The sequence below is a fragment of the Rhinoderma darwinii genome, chromosome 4 (assembly GCF_050947455.1).
Source record: "Rhinoderma darwinii isolate aRhiDar2 chromosome 4, aRhiDar2.hap1, whole genome shotgun sequence".
NCBI classification, from domain to species: Eukaryota; Metazoa; Chordata; class Amphibia; order Anura; family Rhinodermatidae; genus Rhinoderma; species Rhinoderma darwinii.
The window spans coordinates 245691490-245711635 of NC_134690.1; the positions used below are offsets into that span (position 1 = coordinate 245691490).

At 38.4% G+C, this 20146-nt stretch overlaps 2 protein-coding genes across 3 annotated transcripts in view; both read left to right on the plus strand.

The window, feature by feature from the left end:
- MTCL3 (MTCL family member 3) overlaps positions 1-1626 on the plus strand; it is a 46693-nt gene extending 45067 nt beyond the window's left edge. For both annotated transcript variants that reach the window (XM_075862346.1, XM_075862342.1), the window contains exon 7: positions 1542-1626. The gene's annotated coding sequence lies outside the window, so the exon portion shown is untranslated. The remainder of the gene's footprint in view (positions 1-1541) is intronic.
- KIAA0408 (KIAA0408 ortholog) lies at positions 1582-19859 on the plus strand. The gene is made up of 7 exons (XM_075862347.1): positions 1582-1663; positions 5402-5569; positions 7462-7713; positions 9240-9557; positions 9648-9727; positions 12420-13614; positions 16897-19859. Exons 3-7 carry the CDS (start codon positions 7579-7581, stop codon positions 17026-17028), a joined length of 1860 nt encoding a protein of 619 aa, XP_075718462.1. The 5' UTR covers positions 1582-1663; positions 5402-5569; positions 7462-7578; the 3' UTR covers positions 17029-19859.
- Positions 19860-20146: the final 287 nt, after the last annotated feature.

Consider the following 20146-nt stretch of genomic DNA (forward strand, 5'->3'; position numbering starts at 1 on the left):
GTGTGTGAATTCAGCCTTAATCTGGATGAAAACTGCAAACAAAAGATTATCATTTTGATCATGTACAATATTTTACACTCTGCCAGCGGCTTTCCTGCCTTATTCCTATTACATTACAGTTTCTCTTGTAAGCAGAGAATATAAATAAAATTAAATCCTTAAGGGCATGACCACACATGGCGGAATTCCTCCGCAACTGTCCGCATCGATGCCGCACAGAATCTGCGTTGCAGATTCTGCAGCGGATCTGCACAAAATGTGCAGTACATTGATGCGGACTAGCTGCTGCAGACTGCGGGAAAAGTGCTTCCCTTCTCCCTATCAGTGCAGGATAGAGAGAAGGGACAGCACTTTCCCTAGTGAAAGGAAACGATTTTCATACTTACCGGCCCTTGTCTTGGTGACGCGTCCCTCTTTCGGCATCCAGCCCGACCTCCCTGGATGACGCGCCAGTCCATGTGACCGCTGCAGCCTGTGCTTTGCCTGTGATTGGCTGCAGCCGTCACTTACACTGAAACGTCATCCTGGGAGGCCGGACTGGAGACAGACGCAGGGAGTTCTCGGTAAGTATGAACTTATATGTTTTTTTACAGATACATGTATATTGGGATCGGTAGTCACTGTCCCGGGTGCAGAAACAGTTACTGCCGATCGCTTAACTCTTTCAGCACCCTGGACAGTGACTATTTACAGACGTCTCCTAGCAACGCTCCCGTCATTACGGGAGCCCCATTGACTTCCTCAGTCTGGCTGTAGACCTAGAAATACATAGGTCCAGCCAGAATGAAGAAATGTCAAGTTAAAAAAGCAAGACGTATCCGCAGCACACATGACATGTGCATGACAGCTGCGGACTTCATTGCGGAACTTTGAATCTCCATTGAAGTCAATGGAGAAATTCCGCCATGAGTCCGCCACTGCTCCGCAACAGACAGAGCATGCTGCGGACACCAAATTCCGCTCCGCAGCCTATGCTCCGCAGCGGAATTGTACGCATCGTGTAAACGAACACTGCTAATTTAAAGTGAAAGTCAATGGAGAAACGGCTCCGCTGCGGATTAACGCTGCGGAGTGTCCGCAGCGGAATTTAAGTGGAATTCCGCCATGTGTGAACCCGCCCTAATTGTAAAGTAATTTGCTTTAATTCCTCTGATATTCTTGTTCATATTCCATTCAGCCATGAAAAAAATGAACATTTGCCGTCTATCATTTATAACAGCTATCATAGTTTTCATGTGAATTCACGTTGGTTGGATTTTAGCCTCATGAATTTCTGAGCTACACTATAAAGTCTAAAAATGTCTTGGACTTGAAGTTGTTTACACAGAATACCAGCAGATCTAAAGTTACAGAATGGGGGCTGGATGTGAAGGCTTAAAAATTGTCCACTCCCAGGTTTACGTCACTGGGGACTCATCTGCCTGGGTCATTTTAATCTGGATACGTTTGCGTTCAAATGTTGTTTTTTTTTTTTTGCTTTTTTAAACGGTTTTCTCTGCACCTCGCAGCTGAAGTGACTGCCTTGATCCCTCTCGTTGTAGCTGGAAGAACTTCATAGAGATTCTGTAGAACAATCCATACTTCTAGATTCCGTAAGACTACATCCAGCTGCCGGTGGTACCGAGTCAGCTATGTTCACCAGATAATCACTAATCCGCAGAAGGTAAGTTCTTACAGATGTTATTAAATATCCTGCATTAACCATCAGAATGCTGGAATGGTTTGCTGAAATGTGACTCTGCCTTGGAAGACAGAGACAGTCTCTACAGACACCTCAGCTGTTCATCTCCTCTTCGGACCAGTGATTTATTAACAAGACAATATTGACAAGCTATACTGTAACTTATATGTCTCTAGGAGGTAACTATAGCATTTCTTCTATGTACGTTTTCTTTAACAGCTGTTGAGTGAAATGACGGCACAAGTGAATTTAGCCAGCAGGTTCTTTATTTAGAAAATGTTTTCACCTGTAGCACTTTTTATGATCCGCCATGTACATATATATATATATATATATTTACACAGAATGCCATACCACAAAGACAACTTGTTAAAAATAACAGCCGTGCTTTTACGTCAGTAGGAGTTTAGATTTAGTAACTGCACCCGGCTCGTAGGGTCTGAGCCTCTTTTTCCTGCTTGCAGGCATTAGCTGTAGTGTAGGACTTCATGGAAGGAGTATACCTTGGCTGCGTGACAAGTAGGGTGACTAAAGTGAGGATGTTTATTAGTAGAAGTATGAAGGCAGTGTCCTGGTGACCTTGGAGGAGACGTCTGTAAGATGCCAAAGACCCCGTGATCCAGAAGGAAATGATGACTACAGCGATTGATATGGATATTTACACCTAGAGGGAAACCATGCCACAACAAGGGGGCGGAATTGGTAGATTTCCCATCTCATGTAACTGATCGAGCTATGGGGAATGAAAATGACAACACTCCAGAGATATGTAACTGCCAGAGATACCAAGGCAGGTATGGGACTGGGAGTGCCAGTAAGGTAAAAGATAGGGATCGAAGTCTAAGCCCTTTCAAGAACAGTGCCATCAACTCAGCTGCTAAAGTGCTTCTGAGTAGTGGTTGCCAAGACCATGCATTGGGACTTCGGGACCAGAATTTACAGCTAAAGAAGAAGTGTGATGATCTGAGGAGACGCCATAGGAAGGAACGGGAAGTGTGGCAGAAAGAGAAGGAAGGACTTGTAAAGGATGTTACGGAGTTAAAAGTAAATTCTGTGTTTTAATTTTATTACCAAAGAGGGATGATTATTTCATTCAACACATGGCAACTTGCCATCTCTTGCTTGGGGCATTGGTTATAGAAATGCAAAAAGAAAAAATGTAAATATGATTATTTTTTTTTGTCATTTTAGATTTCCGAGCTAGTCTTATGTCAGAATTTATTATAATGGGCTGCATTTCTATTGATATAACTTTCTCTTGTACAGAAGGATAACTCTTTGGTATAGGCAATAGACCCAGCACAAAATGAGGGCAAAAGCATTGTGGGGTGGAGGGTGCCTGTAAATCTTACAGGTATTGGGAGCTGTTTTATTGGTGAAATTGTTGGGGTAGTTGTCCTATACGTTTGATTCTTATTTGGTTATTTTGGTGTATAGTATGATGTATAGGAATACATTTCTAAATTAGTGCATAAGGTGCATTGTGCTATTCATATATGGCTTCAATGCCTGCTGGACAATTTGGGAAGTTATTACCTATTAAAAGGTGTTTCTAGGACTATATTATTTTTATACTTTTCAGGGGGAGGGTTAGGGTCAATGCACACGATGCGTATTACGTGCGGTTTTGTTGTAATTTTCGGGACGTATATTGACCCACGGTGCATATTTTCAAAATCGGGGCATGTCAATTTATCCCGCGATTCCGCTTGCGAATTCTATCCCTGTAGTTCTACAGAAATACGCAGCAAAACCTGCAGCATGAAAACACTGCGATTTACGCAGCAAAACGTAAAAAACGCACCGAAAAATGCATTTAAAAACACCTTCAGGGGCGTTTATTTCCTGCTAATTTCTTGCGGTTTCCTCCAGGTTTTGCTGAATATTTTCCGCAGCAAAATACGCAACGTGTGCATTTAGCCTTCAAGTGAAAAGAGAAAACATTAGTCATTTACTTTGTGAAATGTGCCCCCAATCTCCACTCTTCAAAGACACTGAATATTCCAGCTAGTGCCAAAGGGTATGTTGGTACTGTTTGTGTGATGAATAAAGGCCGGCTATCCACATTTTTAGAAAAATTTGGAATGTATCTAGTGCGCTGTATTAATCGAGAGAAGGAAAACTAACTTCATTCGGATTAGATATATGTTAGTTTGACCCGGATATGTCATCAACTGTATTGAAATACGCAATCGACTACTCTTTTCAATACATCTCCACGCAAAAAAAGTATATTGTATACACGTAAAGAACAGTTGCATAGTATTTGTTAACTGAAGCCGAGAGTGAGTCTAAAACAGGGAAGAGATATCGATTTTTCCATTACATATTTTGATTGTTTAGGTTCCACTCCTGGTTTTGGCTAACAAATACTGAAGCAAACTACTGACCATAAGGGTATGTTCACACTGCTTATTTTCAGCAGTTTTTCGGGCCCCTAAAAACACGGAGGCTGAACGCCTCCAAACATCTGCCCATTGTTTTCATTGGGAAAAACTGCGTTTCCTTCCCATGGGGCGTTTTTTTTACATGCACGTTTGTAAAAACGGCGCGTAAAAAAACGCCCCGTAAAAATGAAGTGCATGTTACTTTTTGAGAAATTTTTCTAGACGTTTTTCATTGTCTCAATAGAAAAACATCTCCAAAAACGTCCGTAAAAAAACGCTTGATGCTTTGAAAACGGCTGAAAAACAGAGGCCTTTTTTGCCTTGAGAACAGCTCCGTATTTTACGGCCGTTCTTCGTTTGCCGTGTGAACATACCCTCATACTGCCGTGTGAAAGATGCCTGACTTATATCTGTAGAAATGCAGTTCAATATTCCAGTCAGCTCCTGAGAAAACAAAATAACGCAATGTGATTTGTACTTTTGTTCTCTCTTTCTGGGAATACCCTCTGACAATCGCTATGGCCACCATTATAGTACCCACAGTGGTTGTCGCACAACTTTTGCTAAATTCCGAATGGTAAATCTGTTTAGTTATGCAGCAGTGTTTGTATAACTAAAATCAAAAATTCTTACTTCAGAAAGACCAAAGTGAATAAAAATATATTTCATTTATTTTCCATTCGGAAGAATATTTTTCTAAAAGTGCAGCATAATATATTTAATTGGCACAGGAAGCATTATTCAGCTTTCAAAGTCCAACAGATGAATCACTGACAGATGTTGTTTCTGAACGCAGATCAAACCTTTTAGGAGGGGAATTAACCAAGACTCGGTATATGCGTTAGTAACATACTCTGAAGGGCTGGGCATAGTCAAGTGACCTGCATATTACCATAGTTGACGTTGTTATTGTCTATTAGCTTTTCTTGTGGGGATTGTCTTATTTGCAAATCTTAATAGAAGCCTAAGGAGCTTTAAAGTAGAGAAACTCCCAAATTTCTCTCGCAGAGTATAATCAGAACAATGGCTATAGGAATTCTGGGTTGAAAGAGGATCATATTGTAAACTATCCAATAATTCTTACAAACACATTCCTAATATATAGGACGGCAGTGACTCTCTTGATACGGTATCTAGCGCCGCATAATGCTTCCATACAAATTGTCTTGCTGTTTGCTTATGGGTTGCCGTGCGCTGACTTTTTTTTTCTTTCTGTTGGAAGCTGGGGACTTGGCTTGTCCAAAAGTAGTAACAGATTTATTTCATCTTAGGAATGCTGTGTTCTTTGTGTGTATGGTGATATTCCATCACATCAATATCTTGCATGTTGCAGGCAGGTGAAAACAGGGGGATTTTACTTGAGCTGAAGGCTGTTTTGGAAGTGATTCAGAGGGAACAGAGAAGAGATGAAAAAAAATGGACTGACTTTCTCCTGCAGTTTCTAAATGATCGATGTGGTTGGGAGGTTGAACGGTTAGAGCTGAAGCAGTACATCTCCAAGGTATTGTAACTTTTTCTTTAATAATACTAAATATTAACCGTGCACCTAATAGTAATAATGATGAAAATTTCGGCAGTAATTTCCTACAGTACAGCAGTGTTTACATTGTCATCCATTCCTATAGAGCCACACTTTATATATTTGGATGTTAGCCAGGCCGATTATTAATCTATGATTGACAGTGGAAAGGTAGTGACTATACTATCCAAACATGCAGAACTTTGTTGGGGCCCTATTAAAGGAAAATCCTTTCTGTTTTGGTTAGGAAGTCTCATAATCCTACAAAATCCACTCAATGGTATGCCTGCTTTTCAGGCAGTTACAATAACTCTGTCGCAGTGATATAAACCTTATACATAAAGAAGAGGGAACACCATAGCAATGCTCAAATTGCCCCTATTATGTTACAAGTTCACACTCCCTACATCCCTAGGATGATCCTGAAAAAGGTTGCACAGTTTGATACTGTCAATAGAGCATGGAGATGGGGGTCAACCCAAGCTGCCTACCTCATCAAAGACCCTCATAACTAGTGCAGTGGTTGCCTCTATGGTACAATCTAACTTTCTTGAAAAAATTAACTTTTTTATGATCCAATTTTAGAAAAGCCCAATTGCTTTATAAAGATAGCAATGTAATAAGCCACAATATGTAGATCCATGATATCTGTATGTACCCCAATTTCTAAATCAATGCTAAGATTATTTTTTTCCTAAAATATATAATCATTTAAATCCTATTACTATATTATAACATATCACTTTTAATCCTGCATCCACTGATTCTTTGTTACTAAGCATATAAATTGTTTGGACTGAATAGAAGACAGACTTACCTTATGGAAGAAAAAATGAGTTCCCCAGCCGAAATAAATATTCAGGGGAGACATTTCTAAATTGTCTTGTTTGGTCAAAAGACTAGATTGTTGGATAGATCATTCTCATGAAAATGACAAACTGTTAATACTTGGGTTGGGCGATATCAAAAATGTCATCACTAATGATATTGAGCTAGATGTTATATTTTAAAAAAATTACAATGATAAAAGAAACCTTTTACCATATCTTACCAGTAACAGACACATTTTCCCATCCTTAACAGTAACATTCATAGTGTCTACCTTCTTCAAGGGCTTGTCTCCTGATGGACAATGATGGCCTATATCTAGGATATGCCATCAATGTTGGATTGGTGGAAGTCTGACCGCTGTGATCTCCGCTGACAACTAAAACAAAATGGCATTTCCTAGCGATATACCACCAATGTCTGACATCAGACAACCTCTTAACAGTGAAAAACACAGTCCCCATTATAGTCCAGTCTACTCTTTAATAATGACAGCCAGGGTGACCCCACTTCGTAACCATCACAGTCCAGTGTCCCCCTCTTTAAAGGTGATGATTGCTTTGGGTGATCCCTACTTGTTAGAAGGAGCCCTTGGCAGTAAGTCATCACAAAGTGTCCCCCTACTGGGAACCCCAGCAATAAGCGGTAATCTGTGAGAAAACCTGGCGCTAAGAGTTCAATTCCCTGCACCACCATCAGAGGAGAAATTAGGCATTACACAATGCCCATTCACATCAATGGGTTGCCTGTGTAATACAGGAAAGGTTCTCCAGGACAAGAGATATGCCACTCACCAAGAGATGAGTGTCCTGAACAGATGCCCTCCACTATTACCTCACAATTTCCAAATAGGGTATGTGAAAAGGAGTTTTATAAACAAGATAGATAACAGGGACAGCCACAGTGCCCCTCCTTAACCATGAGGTTGTGGCAATCCAATATTATGGTATAATGCCCAACCCTGGTGTGCCAGATATTGTCATAATATAACATCACTATGTGGTGTTTGTTTTCTCACATTTGTTTTCTTGCTCAACCTTTAAAAGCTAGAAGATATCTCTACTAAGACATGTGCCAGTCCGAGTAATCCAAACAACCAGAAGGACACAAAGACCGAGAAATCACAACTGAAACAGCCACTGGAGGATAACACTGCTGCGGCCATGGAACTCAGGACACAGACAGAGAATAATGAACGGAACTGGAAAGTGGAAAAGATGGAGATGTTAGAAAGATTTGACAGTGAAAGGAAAGAGTGGGAATGCCAGTGGAAAATTATGCAAAAAAAGATAGAAGAGGTATGTACTGACTACAACTTCAAATAAAATCAATGCTGAAAGGGATACTGTAAATGCTATAAATATATAGGCCATAAGTAATTAAATAATCTTGTCTATCTGTCTGTCTGTCTATCTATCTCCATATATCTTTCTGTCTGTCTATCTTTCTATTATATATATATCGGACTGGACAAGACCCAGATGTCATGGCGACTTGAAAATCAGCCTGGCAACTGGGCTTTGCTCCCTGTACTTCATGTATTTGGCAGCTGGGTGCATTCATGACAGTGTCTAGTACATCTCTTCCGGCTGAAGGGATTACAGACTGTTCCTGCTGGGTAGAGAGCACAAAGTGGCAATATGATGCTGTATGTAGTTACCCTACCAGCAGAGGGTGCAACTCAGGACCATGTGGTAGGTGAGTATATGCCATACATGGGCAAGGCAGAAGTCCTACTGTGACAACTGGGATGGTGGTGTTTTGGCAGACTTCTGCAGTGACTACTGAGAAGATGGGAGTCTTGTGATTTTTGGATAGGACTAGGGGGATAGGCTGGACAGAGGATTAACTTAAATGTTCTAGGTCTGTAACAAGGCCCCCTCTTTCTATGTGCCATTTATAATATTGGTGTTTTCTTGCGGGGCCATAGGACCTCCTCAGGCACCATGACTCTGGGTGTGCCTGCTGTCACTAATGGGGAAGGAGGAGGGCTAATGTGACCACTGGGGAAGCTGGGTGGTCACCTGCTGTTTCTACTGGAGAAGTGGATAGGAGAGCGGGGACACAATTTTTACAAATAGAAGGGAGGGAGGCACTGCTATAACTAACAATGGGAGCTCTATTCTGACTACTGAGGAGGAAAAAATGCACAGTGTCATGAACAGAACATCCAGGCCAGGCTCACATGTCTTGGACAGCAGCTCACTGGCTGAACATCGCTCCAAAACAGGGTTATGCAAACCTGGCACTACATCACGTCTTCACTGGCTCTATCTATCTATCTATCTATCATCTATCTATCTATCTATCTATCTATCTATCTATCTATCTATCTATCTATCTATCTATCTATCTATCTATCTATCTATCTATCTATCTATCTATCTATCTATCTATCTCATATCTATCTGTCTGTCTGTCTGTCTGTCTGACTGTCTGTCTATCTATCATCTATTTATCTCATCATATATCTAACTCATTTCTATTTATGTTTATTTTTTAATAAAAAAAGCATAGCTATAGCAGAATGTCTCTGGATTATATAAATTTGGAAAATATTATTTATAATTCTCACAAATGTTCACTTTGCTTTTGTGGATAATAGTCGATGTAGTTTTTTATTTTCTAATCCGTGTTTATTAAAGTTTTAACAATATATCGGAGACAAGGTGTAAGGAGTTAATGGTCGTTTTTAGATCACTACTTTAACTACAACACCAAACATTTGTAATGTGCTTTTCTCACAAGGAATTCTTTCATACTATTTTGAGGTCATACATTATATTCTAGCCTGTTCTTGACATTTATTTTCATTTTTTTTCAGCTGTATCAGGAAGTCAAATTAAGAAGGGAGAAAAATTTGAATGGTACTGAAGACGGACTACAGGAAAAAATGCTGCCGTTCTCCATGCCGTTTTTACAGGCCGAACCCACTAAAACAACAAATATAGCAAAACAAAATGATGTGGTCGCCATCAAACCTGACAGAAGTGACAAAATATGGCTTAATGACTATTCTCATACCAAGCTGGAGAAGACAGAGTTCAAAATGTCCCATCAAAACCATCATGTCTGCAGTGTTGAATCTGAAAAGAACATTGCCCAAAGAATGTCAAAGACGGAAAACGACACCCTAAATGATGTAAGTGCAGTATATACGCTTTATCCAGTTGGATATGGTTGTAAATTACAGTAATGAATAACTACAGTATCAACATTTTATTTATTACAGGCATTAAAAGAGATTGCCAGAGTAAGTGAAGAACTGTGTAAATACCAGGAAGAAATCCGGTCAAGAACCAACTGCAAAAAGTATGTACTCTACTGAAAACTGTCAATCATGTGTATGGAACCACCAGTGTCAATGTAGGTAGACAGGACAATGTCATATCTGGAAAAAGGTTTTATTTTAGCATATACCGGAGCGAAAACAAATTTCCAAGTACATTCCAAGGTTAGAGCCCTTCATGAAGATGCCTTTGTCATCACAGATGTGCTAAAATATTGGAATGTAGTTTCTTAAATGGATTTTTTGCTGCATTTTACCATGAATACATTTTTACAGTCATAGCTATGCGCCACCTTCCTGAATATAAATTGATGCAGTCTCCTGCAGTCAAGCACTAAGGTGAGCACTGGACCTTCCTACCTGCAATGTTGGGCAGTAAGATCCTTTAATTCTCATCAAATCCTATTACCATACATGGTACACACAAAGGTTTTTCAGGCCAACGATACAATTGTCAAAGAAAGAATGCGTTTGTAGAGATTTTGAAAATTTGTTCCCCCCCCTACAAAAAAATATTTTTAAGAGGTTATTTCATGGAAATCACGTGCCGATTGTACTGGAATATTAGATCTTTTACCAGAATGATCTGGAGCTAACAATTATATGGATATTTCACACAACATCGTTGCTTTTAAGACAACGTTTTGTCTCCAAATTGTTCAAGAAATGCTCTTAAGAAATATGGTTTTGAACTCATATCAAGAATCACATTTCCCATGAGGCTCTAATAATGTTGCCAAATCCTTTTTTATCCCAGAGTTTTACTTGATAGAACAGGCAAATATTGGCATAGATTCAATGTAGTTTAAGAAAGAGGCCTTTATATCTAAAACATGAATTTTATCTTCACAAGAATAATGTATTTTTCACATGAGTAGAAACATTACGGTTCTTCCTCCAACTTAGAAGTAGAGACTACAATACTCAGTCATTGGGTTTTGGAATGTGTTTTGGTATGTGCTTAAGGTCAGCTTAACAGAAGAAACTTTTTATTCTGTTTTTGGCAGGAATAAAAAAGTTAAGACACCTTTTTTTTATTAACAAATAAAAAATAAAAGTGGGGCACAATAGATTCCTTCAAAATGAAATACATTGGGTAGAGCTGTAGACTGCACCTTTGTAGCTCAGCACATTAGATATTGTTTGATAAATACATGTTTAGTTCTAGGGGGTCTCAAATTGCTTATTATGGATATTTGTTCTATTATTCCATAGAAAATGTGCACTAAACTATAAACCCAGAAAACAGCTGACTTTATTGTGCATAAGTACTAGTCAAAAAGGTGATTCTTGATTCACACAAATTGCTAACGTGCCTATGAGAGACACATACAAGACTAAATTAGTGGGTGCTATAGATTCTAGAACCCGAGTTTGGGGGGCTTTATACTAAACCTAGTATCCACCTGGAAAGGACATTTGGGAGAAATTTGCTAAGAACATTCCTGGTGATAGCAGCTCAAAATACTTATTGGCTTCCTCTTCTAGGTACTGTATACAACCAGAGGTTTTTCTTTAAAGGGAATGTGTCATGTCTTTAATTTTAGTTTTATTAATTCTATTTATGTTTAAGGATGATAAATTATGTATTTGTTTTTTTTTTTCAATATTCTAGCTATTTTTTATTTTATTTGTAAAACCTTCCCTGGGGCGGCCATACTGGATACACTCACTTCTTTCCTGTACTTCAGTCCTGTATAGTCGGTACAATAGGGTGTATATTCTTTATGGCAGCTGAAATTAATGGCCTTTTACATCGGCCGACAATTGGCTGGTGCAGCGAACGCCGATCAACAAGACATCATTGATCGGCAATCGTTTGCTCCTGTCACCCGGGGCTATGGAAGGGGATGAGCGGTCATTACTTTGATTGCTCGTACCCCTACATTATCATCATGTCGGCAGCGCATCTCCCTGTTTACACAGGGAGACGCGCTGCCGACAACGATAATATTTCTCTCTTTTAAAACAATGCGATCAGAAGATGATCGAGCGTTGGCTCGTTCATCTGCTGATCGCTGCCCTGTTTACACTGGGCAATTATCGGCAACGAGCATTACATGAACGCTTGTCTGCACGATAATCGGCCAGTGTAAAACCCCTTTATTACAATCTCCAGTGATGCAGTACAGATTCCTCCTGCAGAGACCAGGGAAGATGCACAGAGCATTATCTGTGTGTATAGTGTTTTCTATCCTACCTTATCTAGGCTTCCAGTAGTGCAATAGAACAGTCAATAACTTGCCTATCCCCTTATGATAATGAGATGATTCTCCTAATCCTGTGCCAGTATATACATCAAAGCTGACAAATGAGCAACAAAAATGTAATAATTTATAAAAAAAAACGCATGATCTAATTGATGTCATATCTGATGATACATTTCTATTAAATACCTCACTTTTCCATATGGTTATTTAAATTTTAGCAAGTAAATAATAATTACTTTCTTATGGTGGAATAAATAAACATTAAAATGAGATAAGATGGGATATTATAATAGAGCAGGGGAGCAGTACCAAAGAAAGGTACTGCATGGGGAGAACACATAGAAATGTGGTACATGGAAGGTCTTCACTTATTTGTTGAACACTTTTTCAATCTCTCATAGCACATTTAAATGTTTATGACTGGGCATTCTATAGGTAATGTATTACGTACTAACATTAGATCATTAAATGATTATTCTATACATTTGTGTTTATTCTTGCACAGAGCTGTGTCAGATTCAGTTGTTCGAGAATCCAGGCGAAATCTTCACCTGAAAACAACTAGAAATCATACATCTTGTTCTAAAGTGTCTACAAGCAAACAAAAAGACTGTGTAAGCAGCAGCAAGACCATGCAAGTCTCTTTTTTCACTCCTGAACCATCACAACATACAGAAAAAGATGACGGGACCTTGGAATCTCAAGATACAGCATTTTCTTCCTTTAATTTCTCATGGCCTTTGTCAAACTCTCTGTTTCAGGATAAGATTCCAGTCATGAATGAAAAGCTAGTTCCTATCCCAAGCAAGGAAGTGATTACTGACCTTGAACCTCACAACAATGATGGAGAACTTTGCCACCTGGAATGGTTATGTGGCATCGGAGGGCTTGAAGATGGAGATTTTACAGAGTCTTTGTTTAATAGTTTTACAGATATAAACAGCTTAACTCCAGAAATGAACAAACAAAATCTCTCGGTGTCACAAAATCACTTTTTCAACTCAAATAGTTTATATCCAGAAATGATAATGTTAGGACGTTCCACTGTAGGTTCTGCTTATAGTTACGGTAATACGATAAAGAATGGAAAATTGGCAGCAAAGATTGATGAATTTAACAGAGTAGTATTTAAAGCTGGCAAAGGAAATACAGTTAGTCATGATGAAACATCTATGGAAATGGCACTGGATATGGATGAAGAACCCTTAAGTCCTCCATCATCTCAGCATTCAACTACTGTAAACGCTATTACAAAGCCACTTATTGTTACTGAGATAAGGGAGCCACCTTGTATAATCAGCACATCCCATAATGGCGCCAAAGCGGAGAAACCTGCCACGCCAGCACGTCAACAGACGTATGGACCTCAAACTACAAGTACCTATAAGAACTTGCTACAAAAACACAACTGGAAAGGTATCAATTTATCAGGACGACCGCGTTCAGCCGACTCAAGATCCAACTATGGGGTTGTGGAAAAGCTTTTGAAAAGCTACGAGACTAAAGTCGCGGCTCCTATTTGTATTTCTAAGCAGTCTGTAAGCAAATGGACGCAGTCGGACTTCTTGTTGGCTGATAACAGAGCTGATACATTGACTCAATGTTTAGAGATGCTTCATCTTGAACAGACAGCAAAGGTTCTACAGAATGACATTCACTGGCATCCGCAGCAAGAATCGTTAAGCCTAAAGCTGCCCGAGGTAAGAATATCATTCCATTGCTAAGGTTTTATTATGTTATTTTACTAGTTACATAACCACTGACATAAAGAAAATTGTAGGCAGTATGACAGCAGGCGTCTCATACCACACCATTTAATACAAGTAGTATTCATTACGTAAAACAAATCTCTAGTTTCAGAAAACTTCTGATATGAGATATAGTTTTTTGAGGGTCTGGGCTCTGAGTCCTCTCATTCTCCCAGTTGTACTCGGGATAGCTGAATGTAGCAATTGGTCAATTGGCCATGTTTAACACTCCCAAATATAGCTGGTAAAAACCAATAGGAGCTGAAGCAGGTATTCACTCTGACAAGCGCTTTAACAGCTTTGTTCTAGAGTGATGAAAACTCTGTCTTTATAACATATCAGCAGTTTTTTGTAGCTAGAGATATTCATTAAAGCGGGTTTCCGAGTTTACGTTATTAACGTTTAATCACTCTAGAAGGTAAAGTTCTGCAACTTTCTAAAACACTTTATTTCAGTTCATCAACACTTTCAATATACCTGCTTGCTGGTATAGAAACATTCTTTATTACATTCAGAGGTAGATAAGGTATTGTTACAATGTATCATTCCAGGCAATTCCCTTTGAGCTTTACACAGCAGCGCAACTCTCTCTCCTGTCCTGGACTACATGCTGGTAGCTCCTGCCTACATTGACTCTTTTTAACAAAATGCAGCTGTGTTAAAATAGACCATGATGTTCAGCCTCTGAATGTAAACAAGACTGTTTTCATGCACTGACAGCAGGCAGAGATCTTGAATATGTTATAAATTGGGTATACTAAGCTTATTGATACTATGTTCAACTATTGTCTTCTTTCACTGTTTTTTAGTTATTATGGTGGTGTAAGTGTCTCCTGCAGAACAGGCATAGGGAATCTATAAACTGGTCAGAAATCCACACAGCGATGAGAACGTTTATTAACTAATCTCCTTCTCATCTTTGCATCCTTCCCATAAAGTCAAATGGGGCAATTTAAACTTTAGTATTGGTGTAATGCATTATGAGCAATTCCCTAATTTAAAGATTATATCAGTTTCAATGCCTTTGGAAGACATTTAAAAAATGCACCAAACCACATTCAAAATGTTTTTTTTTTTGCGTGATTCACTGAAAAACCGCAACATTTGCTGCATGTTTCACTAAGTTGTGGCAAAAAAAACGCACTTTGACCGAGACGTGCGAACACAGTCTCATTGTCTACTTCTAAAAACACCAGATTTGTGCACTACACTACAGATTACGGACCGTAATTTTTATTGGACCGTAATTTTTATTGCCCACGGACACCCTCATATTTACGGGAAGGTGTTCGGGCCATGTCCTATTTTTTTATTTTACGGACTGTGCTCCTATACTTCATAATGGGAGCTACGGCCCATAATGGGAGCTACGGCCGTGTGCAGGGGGCCTAAGTAAAACAATGGATTTAGTTGTGTATCTGTACTAGGCAAAGAAAGCTTAAAAAAAAAATCTAGCAGGCCGGCTAAGTGCTGCAGTTTCCATGCGGTTTTTGGTAGACTTTTTTCTCTGTTTTTCGAGCCAAAAACAGAAATGCACCCAAAAGAAAGAACATACGTCATTCTTTTCTTTTTACCCTTAATTCCTTTTGGCTCAAACAACGAAGCCAAAAACTACACCAAAAACTAAAACGCTGTGTGTGATCCTGGTCTTAGGGTGGTTTCACGCACTACGTTTTTTGTAAAAGCGCCACTGTAGTTTTTGATTCAGTTTTTATCCAAAGCCAGAAGTAGATCCTGCAGGAAGAAGCATTTCTTTTTATTTCCCAATCCTTTTCAATCCACTTGGATCAACCAAACTGCATGAAAAACTGCATTTAAAAAAAAAAAAGTATGATGTGTGTGAATCCACTCTAAAGGAGTTGCCTCATCTCAACAAACCCTTTGTATGGTCAAATCAGAGGAAAGTTTCTCATTCGGGACCTCCCACCCATGAACCAGAGCAGATACAAGGGGCGCATGTCCCACAGTGAAAATCTATTACTGATAGTGTGGCAGATACCGTCCCCTCACAAAAAGTCATATTGTATTCCATCATCTGCAGCATTATGAGAAACTTGAAAACATTATTCAATTCGTTGTCAAAATAACTTTGAGGACAGTGTGTGTGTGTACTTTTTCTTTTGAACCATAAATTACATCCCCGTCTTCCTCAGGCAGCAACCTACCACTAGTTTTAAGAGCTTGTATTCTGTGAATGGTATACATATAGGTACTCTCCCAATGTCCAGCACTTCATAGCAGCCTCTGTGAGAACACTCTTCCCGAGAAAACAGGCTGCTATAAACTGCAGTTCTAGCCTGCATAAAGTTCTTGTAAAGAAGCTGTGTGGCATTTGATTGCTCATAATACAGTTACCTAATAAAATATATTTTATTTAATGACTGCAAATGCTGTGCTTTAAAGAGGATCTGTCAGAAGATTTCATAATACAAGCCCCATACATTATTAAATGGATTTCTTAGACCTGATGATGCAGGTATACTTACTTTTAAAATTCGATTAAGAATGACTGTGTAATCCTTTCTCATTGTTTTCCTGCCTGATATTAAAATGACCATTTTATGAGACCAAGTATATGCAGAAGACCAGGCATATGCATGATGATGTAATCTCAATCTCCTCCTACCTAGAACTGACAAGCTGCTCTCAGTGTACCTGCTCCCTTGCACTATGCTGAGATCTCACACATGCTCAGTACAAGTTGCAGATTCCCTGGCTAAGCAGTGAGAGCCTGTCTTCTAGCAGCAATTTTAGTGTGGACTTACAGCTTCTAACTCTATTTGCTGCTTTATTTTACTGCAGAGCTAGAGAGACTGCAACCTGCACTGAGCATATGCGAGATTTCATAATTGTGCGGGGGAGGAGGGACACTGATAGGAGCTTGTCAGTTCTGAAGTGGTAGGAGATTGAGATTACATCATGACTATACTTGATCTCATGCATATACTTGTTCTCATAAAATGATCGTGTTAATAGCTGGCAAAACATTTTTAGGAAGCCGCATTATATCATTATACAGCCACTCTTACACATTTATAAATTAAGTACACAAGTTTCATCAGGTCTAAGAGATCTATTTGATGTTGTATGCAGCTTGTATTATGAAATCTTTATGGATGGTCCCTGTCCTTCATAGTTGCTTACCTATTACCTTATTTGCTTACATTGCTTGTCTATGCCTTCTTGACCGCTGCCCCCCTATTGATAGTTGCTATACAATCTTTTCTCATCTAGGTATCAAGAACATCTTCAAGTGAGAGAGGATTTTCACGTCCTGCACGACCAGCAAACCGACGTCCACCTTCTAGATGGGCTTCAGCAAGATCTCCATCAATGCCTGCAGCTGCTGGGAGAGCAACACACTAATGTCTAAAATTGTTGCTAACAATCCACATTATAAATTATGTAGTGACTTACAGAATGGAGAAAAAGTGGCAATTTCTTGGTGGATTATATTATTGGATGTGCTGAGGCGGTGCATGTAAGGCAGCTGTCTTGCGGAAGAATAGGACTTTGGAAATAATACCACACTTTTAATATTACAGTTACAGCATACTTGTTAAAGGAGCCATCATACACAGGTATCATAAAATGAAATGAAAATTTTATGTGACCATGTTTTTCTTTAACATTTGTGCTGATGGAAGCTTTGATAATACATGTATATTTTATACTGCCCTATTGTCCATTACTGACTTCAGTGTTTATGACTAGCAGAAACATATTTCTGTACTTTTTATATGTCATTGTTTCTTTATATATTTTATGTTGCCATTTATTATAGAATATTTAGTAGACTTTTGTACAGATCCATTTTGTTAAATATATCTTCACCATCCGTTGTTGAAACCATATGCATGTAACATGATCATAATGCATGTTTCTAAGTACAGGCCGTGCTGTGTTTAGCCATTGCTGATGTGATGTACATATACAAACTACAGAACATGTATACATATACACTGCAGGACATACACTTATTATTTCATCCATCCTTTAGTTGTAAAAATATCTCAAATTTATTCTATAGGTGTTCATTTTCTATTAGCCTGAAGATATGCTTTATATTGTATAGATCATCAACACATATATTAGCTCTGGTTATAAATGGCATGTATCTCTGTTGATATACTTGCTATATGATCTTTTGTTCCTCCTATAGAAGGTCCTGCGTGGATATAGAGGAACTCCTATATAGGTCCTTATAGGCTTTTTAGTAGCTAATATCCATTTTTCTGTTTTGATAGGCTGAATGATCAATTATAGTATCTAATATTTATTTTAAAAAAATCTTGGAAATGCACAAAGGTTTTGCATTGTGCTGCACCAGAACAGCTAATGCTCTTCAATTGCTTATTTTTATAATGATGGCTTTTTATGTGCAGAGCCATTCCAAAAATGTATTTATCTCATTACATAAGACCATTACATATTAATTGCCAAACTGTAGTGTCTTAGTAGTCCTAGTTCTATTGTGTGGATCCATGGTTTTCCAGTGAAATTTAAGATTTCATGATGATTATGGGATATTTGATATCAAGTTTCTTTCAGTGTTTGTACGTACGGTAGACGGAAGGAAGGACTATAACTTATGTTACAAGCATCAATACCCTGTTAGCATGTTTCTCAATATCTTTCAGCCAATGGTAAACTGTGTTGACAGATATATTAGAAGTACAGTAATAAACTTAGCCTGTATTCTGGCGTCAGCTTGCGTACACAAATATTGCAGTAGCTCCAAGGAATATAATACTTTGGTGCCAGGTATCCTACTATGCATCTACAAATATGTTGTTATCATCTCCAGTTACTGGTAATAAATTACATTTCTTTTTTGACATCCCACTACTGCTCTGATCCCATAATTTTTATAATTTTTTTGTAAATGTAGAATTTATTTTTTTGTAGCATCTACCACCGGAGGTTTAGAAAAGTTTTTTCACTTCTAAAAATTTTAAGCCCTTAAATTTGTGTTATCCTGACATGTCTGTTTTTAGTAAATACTTTCATTCCCCATAAATTAATTCTGGAGCATCTTTTCATAGAACTCTGCACTATTCCATTCCTCTCTTATTCCCCCTGGAAGTGTATGAATAAATTGACAGTTGGGTGTATTACCATTCCCCATGTCAATGGGGCTTGTCTCTATACATTCTGACACTGTTCAATTAGGGTTGTAGACCTTGTAAGGACCTACCTTTTTGACATGGAGAATTGTAATGGCCGTTGTCAATTTATTCATAATTTTTCAGGGTGAATAACAGAGGAACAGCACAATACAGAGTTCTTAGATTATTTTATGGGGACTGCAAGCATTTACTGAAATAGACATGTCAGGAGAGCTGACAATTCTTCTTTAAATTGCTATACTGAACGATATAAAGAACATAGCAAAAGCCATTATAAATAAGATTATGAGAAAATGATGACGGAGTAGTAAATGTAGTTTACATTTTCAATTTATACTCGTGTTGGGCACATAACACTTGTTAATCCTATATGTTCTTCTTTTAAAGTAGACTTCAGTAGCATGTTGTGTGTATGGGCGTTTCATTTGGAAGGTCAAATCATAAAATAAAAGGGAAACTTTAGAAAATAAAAAAAAATCTTAGTAGGAAGAAGAAGAAGCCATGTTGTTCTTTGGTTACCAATTTTGATAAATCAAGGATGAAGAATGTTCTACAAATTGTAGTATTTATTTCCTGGTGGCCCTCCCATCCGTCATCACCAACATGGTGGTGATCTTATATATACTTGCCCTTGATATAATTTCTGTAATATATAGATCTCTTAAACCTTTTTGTTTTATGAAACATACCCCTAAAGTTATCATTCAAGGCTTTGGATGCTGGTTTGTTCCATGACTGTTTTCCAGAAGGATTTTGAACATCTTTTAAGTTGTACTCCAGAGTATTAGATGTTGCTAGAGCACCACATTATCCACTTAATATATTTATTACTTTTATGTAAAATATGGGTGGTTGAATCGTAAAATCCCAAAGCTTTGGTGCCTTTAATTATATGTGATCTGCATTGAGTTTTATATGGCTGTATGAATAAAGTGTTCTTTAAAAAATAGAACATCAGTGTCTGCAGATAGTGGGGAATGACCCTTTTCTTCTAGCACTTTTTCAAATCTTTTTGGCTATTTGTAGAATTGATTTAGAGTGTGGTAATAAATATGATTCAATACTTTGCATTGTTAATCTTTTCTTGCATCACAATTAAACCCAATGATTCACAGTTAACACCTTTCTCTGATTTTAGTGCTTCACTTTATCTGTCTTTTCCATCTGGTCAAAACCAGCATGAAGGCTTTTTCCAACTTCCATGGGGCAGTGCTTTTATAATTTATACCTCTCATGACAGCCACAACGTTCCTTATGCCAATCACAATTACCCCATGACAGCCACAATGCCTCCTATGCTAGCCACAATACCCCTATGCAAGCCACAATGTCCCCATGACAGCCACAATGTCCCC